Genomic DNA, 9,809 nt, shown 5'->3' with positions numbered 1-9,809 from the left:
GCACATCATGTCAGCACTCTGTGCCTCAGTTTCTCATCTGTGAAATGGGCGTGATTGCAGTGCCTGCCGCAGAGGGTGGTGAGGACTCAGTGACTGATGTACATGAAGTGCTTAGAGCCAGGCCAGCACTCAGCGCCCTCATCCTTACTTCTGCCTGCCATGGAGACCCTCTCCCAGTGGTGAGCCCTGGCAGTGGTTTGGAGAGGGCAGTGCTTTGCCCAGCGTGGGTCCCAAGGAGAGTCTCAGTTTCCTTTTCTGTAAAATGGGGCACAACTGCTCACCTCCCAGGGTGGCCGAGGCTCAGGGAGGAGCCGCACGTGGAACTCCGGCCTGGGTGGGCTCTGTTGGGCCACGGCCGTGGGAAGCTCTCAGGTCTCCCCCGCCCCATGTGTCCTGTGCCCCTGTGGCCCTTCATGTGAGGGCCCCCATCAGTGTCCAGGGATTGAGTCAGCTCGCTGTGGCTGTCAGCAGAAGGAACAGTAAACAACAATTTCAATGTGAAAATGGCCTGAATCTGTTATCCCCAGGGCGTCTCAAGGCAGGGAGGTGGTGGGGATGGGGTTGGGACACGGCCATCTGGTGCCAGCCACACCTTCCTGACCCTCACGGCCCGCACGTTGAAGGTTCCTGGGGCCACATCTGGGCTGAGAGGCATGGTCTTCGGACGCAGGTAGCTGTGCCTGGTACACCTGCCGTCTGGGCCGTGCATGGCCTCAGCTGCCCAGGGAGAGGTTTGCTCTTTTTCGCATTTCTGCTTTCCTGGCAGATCCTGAGGCTGGCAGGGTCTGGGCCAAGTTCTGAAAGGCAACCCTATGGTCTCAGGGCCACTCCTGGTCAGTGCTGAGTCCACAGGAAGTGGGTCTGCTTGGCCCAGCTGCGGTGGGGACCCCGCCTCCCAGCACTTCCTGCTCTCTTGCTGGGGATTTCCTGCCAGGAACAGAGACGTGGAGCTGGGAGACCCTCTCAGGGCCTGCTTCCTGGGCTGGCCAGTAGGAGACGGTGCAGGGCTCCAGTGCCAGTCCCCGCCTGTCTGTGTGGCATCTGGGGAATGGGCATAGCAGCTCATGCCCCTACTGGTGGGTCAGACAAGGGATGTCGGAGGCCCCAGGCAGGTCCTAGCATATGGTAGGGGAGAAGAGGGGTTGCCTGATTCTCAGGTCCCCCCACTGTCTGCCAATGCCTGCTGAGTCCAAGGTTAGGGCCGGTGAGCAGGACAGGCTGCGAGCAGCCAAGGTCTAGACTAGGACCCCCCAGGCACCCAGGGCAGGCACCTCATCCACTGGGTCCTGCTCAGCACAGGAGAGCCTGTGCCCCAGGCTGTCCTTTCTTTGCCGTGTGACTGTTATGTGAGCCTGTTCAGCTGCTTTTGAGTCAGTGGAGTTGGTTGGGGAGGCAGAGTCTTTCAAAAGAGTGAGAGCCAGGCATCAAGGAATAACAGCCCTGCCACCTACTGCCATGTGCTCCACCAGCTACGGGGCCTCTGAGGCCATCCCATTCAGTCGCCTCCACATCCTTGTCTACCCATTTTACAGATGAGGAAACTGAGGCATAGAGTGGTCAGTGTTGAGGCAGGACTGGGGAGGTAAAGGAGGTGCTGTGGCAGCTTCCAGCCCTGCTTCTCACAGGCCCTTGGAAGGGGTGGATGATATGCATCACCACATTTGTGGACCCACAGCCCCTGACCCTGTCTCTGCCCATCCAAGCCCTGGGTGAGCCGGAGCACCCATTATGCTATGGCCAGAGCCAGGCCCGTGGATGCAGCAAGCCTGGTTCATATCCCACTTCTGTGCCAACCCCTCCTGCCTGAGTGGAGGATGCTCACTGCAGTGGCCCTGGGACCCACCGTGCGGCCCAGCCCCAACATGTGCAGCAGCCTGCAGTGGGGAGGCCGACTGTCCACAGAAGGTTGCACGAAGAGCCAGCCACGCCCCTGCCCAGAGCTGACCTCCTCACCAAGCCTCCTTCCTAACTTTCAGAGGAGAAATATCTGGCCTGGCCCCAGGCCCCGGGAGCTGCTGAGGTTCTGGGAAAGTCCCGCTGGCCCTGGGAATATATTAACCAGGGTGTTTATTCCCTGCCCTGTCCAAGCCATGGGCACAGGTCTCGGCAGGGCTCAGCTCCTGGCAGCTCCTGCTGGCCGGTCAGGACCACAGGGCTCCCTCACGTGTGGTAGCTGGGTCCCCCGGCCACCCTAAGGCCCATCCCAACATAGAGGCAAGTGCCCAGGACTGGGGGAGAGTGGGGTCGTCCTCCCTGGGACCTCCCTGTGCGGTGGTCAGCTCCAGGGCTCCAAGGCCCAGAGCACCGAGGTTAGGGACAGGGAAGCAGACCGGCCCTGCCGCCCTCCCCTCCACATGACGCTCCCAATGTGGCCTGCTGCCCATGGTGGTTGCCAGCTACGCTGTATCCTGGGGCAGCCCTATGCTTTGGGACACACAGTCCTGGGAGGTGGCTCTGGGCAAACCTCCTCCGAGCTGCAGTCTGCTGGTCTGTAGAATGGAGAGGAACACAGCCTCTCCCTTGGTAAGTGGGAGCTTCCCAGGTGCAACCCTAGATACACTGAGTGGGAGACTGAGGCCAACGCAGGGGGAGCTTGTGTCAGGGCCATGGGCTGGGCTGTGGTGAGCCGGGGCTTGACCTGCATGCAGAAGCTTCCTTAGCTGCAGGTTGTACAGGAAACAGATGGCCGGATGGGCTGGAAGTGCCCTTCACCAGCAGGGGTGTGTGGTCAGGGCATTTGCTGGCCACTCAGGGCTTGGAGGCCATCCCGGGGCATCTGCTCCACAGCCTCGTGGTACACCTGGGAGACTGAGGCACAAAGTGGGGCTAGTTGTCCTGAAGTTACACAGCTGGAGCCTGAAGCAGGGAGCCCCTGAGAGCTCAGCCCCTAAGGGGACAATGGCGTCAGCTACCAGAGCTTCTGAGACCCGGTGTCTGGGTTCAAATCCTAACCAAGCCCTCACTTGCTGTGTGGCTTTGGGTAAGGAACCACCTTTGCTGGGCCTCAGTTTACCCACCTTAAGTGGGCATGAGGACAGCAGGGGCACAGGCTCCCCGTGGCTGGGGGTGCTGAGAGCTGAGGCTTCGGGAGCTGGGGGCTCTGTGCAGACGGCCCTTTTTAATGGCTCTGAGTGTTCCTCGTGACAGCATGGCTATGAAATATTTAAACGGCTCTGCAGAGCTCAGAAAAAAGGGAATTCTTCCTCCTGCCCAGAGGCCAACACAGTTAGCCTGGGCATGTGTGTCTGTTTATCTATGTGTGTGTGTAGTTTGTGTCTATATGTGCATGTGTCTTTGTGTGTGCTGTATTGTGTGCACCTGTGTGTCTCACGTGTCTATGTGTGTCTTTCTGGGGGATGTGTGTTTCTGTGCCTGTGTGACTAGGAACATGCACATATTTGTGTAGATGCCCCCGGAAGGTGGAAATCCTCACAAGGTCTATACTTGGCCGCCTTCTCCCAGCACAAGTCCTGGGATGGAGACCCGGATGAGCATTAGGGTGGCCTTGAAAGAAGGCACTTTGGCACTTGAGGTTTGTGAAACAGGAGCACATGCCCACTGTGGCCAGCAGCCCCCTCGACACTGCACCTCACAGAGCACACGTGTGATGGGGTGTGACCCGCTGGACGGCTTCGCAAGAGCAGAGCTGGAGACCAACTCAGTGCCAGGCACAGGCCTTTACGTCTGGGCCGTCCTCACCCAGACCCTGGGCAGCCTGGAAGGAAGCCCCTAAGTGGATAATGGTGGGACAGGGACACACAGTCCTGGGAGGTGGCTCTGGGCAAACCTCCTCCGAGCTGCAATCTGCTGGTCTGTAGAATGGGAGAGGAGCACAGCCTCCCAGTCGGCGTGTGCCCTGCCTGTGCTGGGGCCTGGGGGAATCCCAGGGAGTGCAGCGTCAGGCCCAGGGTGGGAGAGGCGAAGTGCAGACCCCATAGTGGCTTCGGGATATGCATGGAGTGACCCGAGAGCACACCAGGGCCCCAGGGACAGGGCTGCTGGCCGGCCCAGGTAAAGGCAGCTGTCCCTGTGCACACCCGTGTCCACGTGAACTTGTTACTTAGAGAGCGGCTGATGCTGAAGGCAGGTTGTTGGAATGCCCAGGCCCAGGTGTAAGCAGCAGAGACCGCCGGTGTCCCCTGACGCCCACTGTCTCTTCCTCCTGGGCACATAATTTTAGATGAAACTGAAAACGCACAGCATGAAAGCAAGGCCCCTGGCCTCTGCTGGCTCTGTGTTGGCTGCCTCATGTATTTTTCATCGTGCATGCTTCTAGCCTGCAGAAAGTCAAGGCCTGGATGGATGCCCGTGTCCGCCCCTCCCTGTGGCCCTGTGGCACCCTGGCCTCCCGGCCTGCATCTTTCATGAGTCTGGAAACAGGATCTCCCAGAGCAGGCCCCAGGAGGTCCACTGCCAGCAGTGGGTTCTCACAGCTGCCTCCAAGCAGGTGACCAGTCCTGGGAGGCTGTGGTCCAGGGCCTGGCAGCTCAGGGGCGCCTGCGGACAAAGGGCTGGGCCAAGGGGCTGGCAGGTTTGTCCTGAGTGACTGAAGAGGGGCCCCACCAGGGCAGCTTGAGAGGGGCAGACTCTTGCTCCAGAGAAAGAGGAAGTTGGATACTTCGGGCTGCCTTGGAACGAAGGGCCAGCGCTAGATAGGACCTTCCTGTGGCAGGAGAGAGGGCCATGTCCTGCCAGGGGAGGTCCTGGAAGGCTTCCTGGAATCAGTGGCCTCTGTGTGGGGCCTTGGAGCTTGAGAGTATCTGGCAACAGGGAAAGGCACTGGGGGCTCCAAGAGAACTGTAGGGAGCCCCTCCCAGATGGGCCCCTAAGGCAGAGAGGATTCCATCAGAACTCGCATTTCCATTTGATTACTCTGAGAAGTAATGTGGAAGCTAAGCTCCACTGTATGTCGTATGCCAAGGCATCTGTTGAGCCTCTGCTGTGTGGGGGCCCGGCTCTGGGTGGCCCACCTCAGTGAGGGCTTGCTGCTAATGGCCAGATAGTTCTGCAAGGCCTGTGCTGAGGCCTGGAGGCTGAGTGGCCTGTCGGGCCCCAAGTCTGGGAGGTTGGGAGGTGGCAGGGGCGATCTCAGCCCTTAGGTCCGGCCCAGGAAGACTTGTTTCTTGCCTGGGCCAGTGTGCACAGATCTGTCCACCCACACGTCACTTCCCTTCCTGGCATCAGGAGCTCAGACTCTGAGGCGGGGGGAGAGGAGGCCAAGGGCACAGACGGGTAGGGGCAGGCAGGGAGAAGCAGCCGCGCCTATGGCAGGAGGGCAAGGATCGGGCAACGCTTTCCAGTGGAAAACCAGAGTGCATGTACTAGGGTTGCTATGTCATTTCCGTTCTCTCCAGGACTGTATTCCTAGGGGAGGTTTTATAAAGACCGAGCACATTCTCGCAGCCTCTCCTTAGGGTAATAAGCACTTCTGACTGAGCACTTACTGGGGTGGGGGCAAGGGTAGCCCTCACCTGCAGGGCCCAGCAACCCCCAGAGCCCAACTCAGGCGCAGCCCTTGCCCCTCCCCCACCCTCCTTGCTGACCATCCCCCTCCCCGCAGCCGGCCCGCTGGGGCTGGAGGCACGGGCCCATCAATGTGAACCATTATGCCAACAAGAAGAGCGCAGCCGAGAGCATGCTGGACATCGCGCTGCTGATGGCCAACGCGTCCCAGCTGAAGGCCGTCGTGGAACAGGGCCCCAGCTTCGCCTTCTACGTGCCCCTGGTGGTCCTCATCTCCATCTCCCTCGCGCTGCAGATTGGCGTGGGGGTGCTGCTCATCTTCCTCGGTAGGTCCCTGGGTGGGGCAGCCGGGCCACCTGCTCGCCTTGCTGGCATCTGCTCGCACCCCCGGGACAGGTGCCCACCACCTTGCACACTTGGCTCTCAAGGAGCTGCCGAGTCCCTGGCCCTCATCACCCAGACATGCAGTCCAGGAAGTGGTACCCCACCCCCCACGCCCTCCACTTTGGTTTTTGTTTCGTTTTGTTTTGTGTTTTGAAACAGTCACCCAGGCTGGAATGCAGCAGCACAGTCTCGGCTCACTGCAAACTCCATCTCCTGGGCTCAAGTGATCCTCCCACCTCAGCCCCCAAAGTAACTGGGATTACAGGCGCTCACCACCATGCCCGCCTAATTTTTGTATTTTTTGTAGAGATGAGGTTACGCCATGTTGCCCGGTCGAATTTTTGAGCTCAAGCGATCCAACACCCTCAGTCTCCCAAAATACTGGGATTACAGGTGTGAGTCACCTCGCTCGGCCTTGCTTTGTTTTTGAAACCGGGTCTTTCTCTGTCTTGATCATGGCTCACTGCAGTCTCAACCTCCCAGGCTCAAGTGAGCCTTCTGCCTCAGCCTCCCAGGTAGCCTGGACCACAGCTATGTGCCACCATGCCAGCTAAATTTTTTTGTTTTTGTTAGACACGGGGTCTTGCTATGCTGCCCAGGCTGGTCTCAAACTCCTGGGCTCATGTGATCCTTCTGTCTCAGCCTCCCAAAGTGCTGGGATTACAGGTATGAACCACCGTGCCTGGCCCCACCCTGCATTTTGAAAGAGCACAGAGTGGGGTCAGGGCCTGGCCTGTGGGCATTAGGGCAGGTGTTTCACTGGGTTCTTGTTGACTCATGCCATGAGATAGCCTCAGCCATGCCAGTCCTCACCTCCTGGGCCCAGGGTCCTCCTCGTGACTGCATGACCTTGGGCAAGTGGCTGAACCTCCCAGGCCTCACCTATAAAACAGGCATCATAATAGAACTACAGTTTGTGGCAGGAATCACTAGATTAAGGCCTGCAAAGGGCTCAGTGCATTTGCCCAAACCTGGCCTTTGGTTGACGTCCATAGCTTCAATTCCTATAAGGAAAGTGCGGGGGCTACAGAAGGTGGGGTTGTAGACTGAGGGGCTGCCCAAGCCAGGGGTGCTGTTGTCAGTGTTTCAGCAAAACGTGTATTTTTCTCTGGGCGACAAAACTCATCGTAAATGCGATTGAGGGCCCTGTAATGTCCCAGGACAGCTTGACCACTGGGGTGGGTCCCCTTCCACTGTCCCAGGCTGGGGTGCTGCATCTGGGCTGCCCTTGGCACCATCCACTCCTCTCTCGCCCACAGTCAAGTACGACCTTAACAACCCGGCCAAGCACGCCAAGCTGGACTTCCTCAACAACCTGGCCACGGGCCTGGTGTTCATCATCGTGGTAGTCAACATCTTCATCACGGCCTTCGGGGTCCAGAAGCCCTTGATGGACATGGCGCCCCAGCAGTAGGGCACCCAGGTGAGCCGGGAGATGGGGCGCGAGGCCTGCAGTCCTGGGGTTGCTCACTGTCGGAGGCTCTCGCAGTGTGGCGAGTCCCTGGCTGGGCAGCCTTGGATACCTTCCTACGCTATGGGCATCCTTGTCCACACCTACAAGGCCAATGCCTGGCCACTGTCTTGAGGCCAGCCTTGCCACTGGTGCTGGCCACCTGGGGTCCTGTGGTCACAAGGTTTAGATGTAATGTGTGTAAGAGCCACCATTTGAACATCCTGGAGAACTCACTTAAACATAAGATTTCTATGTATTCAGAACATCTGTCTGGAAAAAAAAAAAAGATTTCTGGGTCAGGTGCTGTGGCTTACACCTATAATCCCAGCACTTTGGGAGGCTGAGGCGGGCAGATCACTTGAGGTCAGGAGTTCGAGACCAGCCTTGCCAACAGGGTGAAACCCCATCTCTACTAAAAATACAAAAAGTAGCCGGGTGTGGTGGCACATCCCTGTAGTCCCAGCTACTCAAGAGGCTGAGGCAGGGGAATCGCTTGAACCCAGAAGGCAGAGGTTGCAGTGAGCTAAGATTGTACTCCTGCACTCCAGCCTGAGCGACAGTGAGATTCTTTCCAAAAAACACCCAAAACCCAGAGATTTCTGGCTTCTCTTGATAAGTCAGGGGCTCTGCACCCCTTATCAGCTCCACTTAGCAGGTGAAGCTTCCTCCCAGCCCTCATCTGAGAAAAAGTGGCCCTGGTATGACCGCCTGCCTGACCCCACTGTGCCAGTCTAACCAGGACGGTGGGATTCAGGATCTTGTCACATGAGCCCCTGTGACTCTTCAAGTCTGCCCCGTGCCGGACCTCACAGAGTCTGTTAGCTGCCTGCCCTAGGCTGGAGCCTGGTTGTGTGCGGGATGCAGACGGAGGCTGTCCCCACAGGACAAGGCTGTCCCCACAGGACGAGGTACCCAGTGTAGGAAGACTTCCCACACCACACACACCCTCTCCCTGTGTCCTTGCTCAGAGGGGGTGAGCGTCTGCCCAGTGACACAGCCTAGAAGCAGGATCCACAGGAAGGCCTAGGATGCAGCCATGGTCAGGGCCACATGGTGCACACACTACAGTCCATGCAGCCAGGCCGGGTCCACACACCACAGTCCCTGCAACCTCAGGCCTAGGGGTCACCCCTCCGGTTTGTAGCAGAGGTGGAGGTGAGTTGCCAAGGGAGGGGTGGGCACTCCTGGCAGGTGGCCATCTCTCCACCAGTGGTGGCCCACGGCAGAGTAGACAGGAGCAGTGTGCTTGGGACAGAGCACCTGTGTGTCAAGGATATATAAAAATTTCCCCAGGCCGGGTGCGGTGGCTCACACCTGGAATCCCAGCACTTTCGGAGACTGAGGAGAGCAGATCACTTGAGGTCAGGAGCTTGAGACCAGCCTGACCAACATGGAGAAAACCCATCTCTACTAAAAATACAAAATTAGCCGGGTGTGATGGCGACTGCCTGTCATCCCAGCTACTCTGGAGGATGAGGCAGGAGAATCGCTCGACCCTGGGAGGTGGAGGTTGCGGTGAGCCAAGATCGCGCCATTGTACTCCAGCCCGGGCAACAATGCAAAACTCTTGTCTCGGAAAAAAAAAAAAAAAAAAAAATTCCCCAAGAGGGCGTAGTGGAGGAAGAGGTGGGGTGCTGGGGCCAGCAGCTGGGTTGGGAACGCCCCGCATCCACCCGGCCTCGCCCCTCCCCACATAGGGGCCAGCTAGGAGTGGCTGCAGCTCGTGGTGACCGATGCTTCCCTACCACACCCATGGCCATTCCCCCAGTGGGGTCACACCAGCCCCAGTGTCCCGGCCATGGAGCCTGAAGTCACCTTTCTGAAAGGGCGCGGATGTGAGCGACCCCAGTGGGGTCCGAGTCACTGTTCAGATGCTGCCTCCAGTTTGTATTTGTCCCCTTCCAGAACACCTAGATGTCAGCTGTTCCCTGGCTTGGGGCATGTGGCCAGGCCATTTATTAACCACCTGCTGTGTGTGCTGAATGCAGTCCCTAACTCTCCCAAACATCAGTCATCTGCCTGCCGGGAAGAGGGTGCTGGGCCTGTGGGCCAGGGGGGGACCCAGCAGTGGACCTTAGGGCTGTCCTCAGAGGCTCGGAGGCCAAAGCTGCTGTGTGTCCTGCCTGGAGCAGCCAGAGAGGTCTCAGGCTTCGTGGGTGGCTATGGTTACAGCTGCCCAGCCCCAGCCCCCCATGGTGGGCCAGGCCTTTAAGTCCTGGCAGTAACCCGGCCATGCTATATTCATTCCATTCTCAGAGGGGAAACTGAGGCATGGAGTACTTTGACACCTCTCATGTCAGAATCAGTCTCTTCTCCTTCCTGAGTTCGGGTGTCCAAATGGCGCCGACACTTGGGGCTGGTCACAGCCTGCCTCAGAGCTTCTCTTCTCCCCGCTTCCAGGCCCAGACCCTCTCTTCTCCCTCCTTCCCAGGCCCAGACCCTCTCTTCTCCCTCCTTCCCAGGCCCAGACCCTCTCCTCTGTCTCCTTCCCAGGCTCCTCTCCCTCCTT

At 58.7% G+C, this 9,809-nt stretch overlaps 1 protein-coding gene across 1 annotated transcript in view; it reads left to right on the top strand.

Moving 5' to 3' along the window:
• Nucleotides 1-3,950: 3,950 nt before the first annotated feature.
• The window catches only part of NINJ1 (ninjurin 1), a 7,710-nt gene continuing 1,851 nt past the window's right edge, over nucleotides 3,951-9,809 (top strand). The window contains exons 1-4 of the mRNA XM_011996876.1: nucleotides 3,951-4,011; nucleotides 4,448-4,531; nucleotides 5,544-5,789; nucleotides 7,107-7,270. Coding sequence (XP_011852266.1) covers nucleotides 3,951-4,011; nucleotides 4,448-4,531; nucleotides 5,544-5,789; nucleotides 7,107-7,261 — 546 coding nt within the window. The 3' untranslated portion in view covers nucleotides 7,262-7,270. The remainder of the gene's footprint in view (nucleotides 4,012-4,447; nucleotides 4,532-5,543; nucleotides 5,790-7,106; nucleotides 7,271-9,809) is intronic.

Source organism: Mandrillus leucophaeus, unplaced genomic scaffold (genome assembly GCF_000951045.1).
Source record: "Mandrillus leucophaeus isolate KB7577 unplaced genomic scaffold, Mleu.le_1.0 Scaffold527, whole genome shotgun sequence".
Classification (NCBI taxonomy): Eukaryota; Metazoa; Chordata; class Mammalia; order Primates; family Cercopithecidae; genus Mandrillus; species Mandrillus leucophaeus.
The sequence above is the reverse complement of the archived record's forward strand: the minus strand, read 5'-3'. Positions and strand labels throughout refer to the sequence as shown.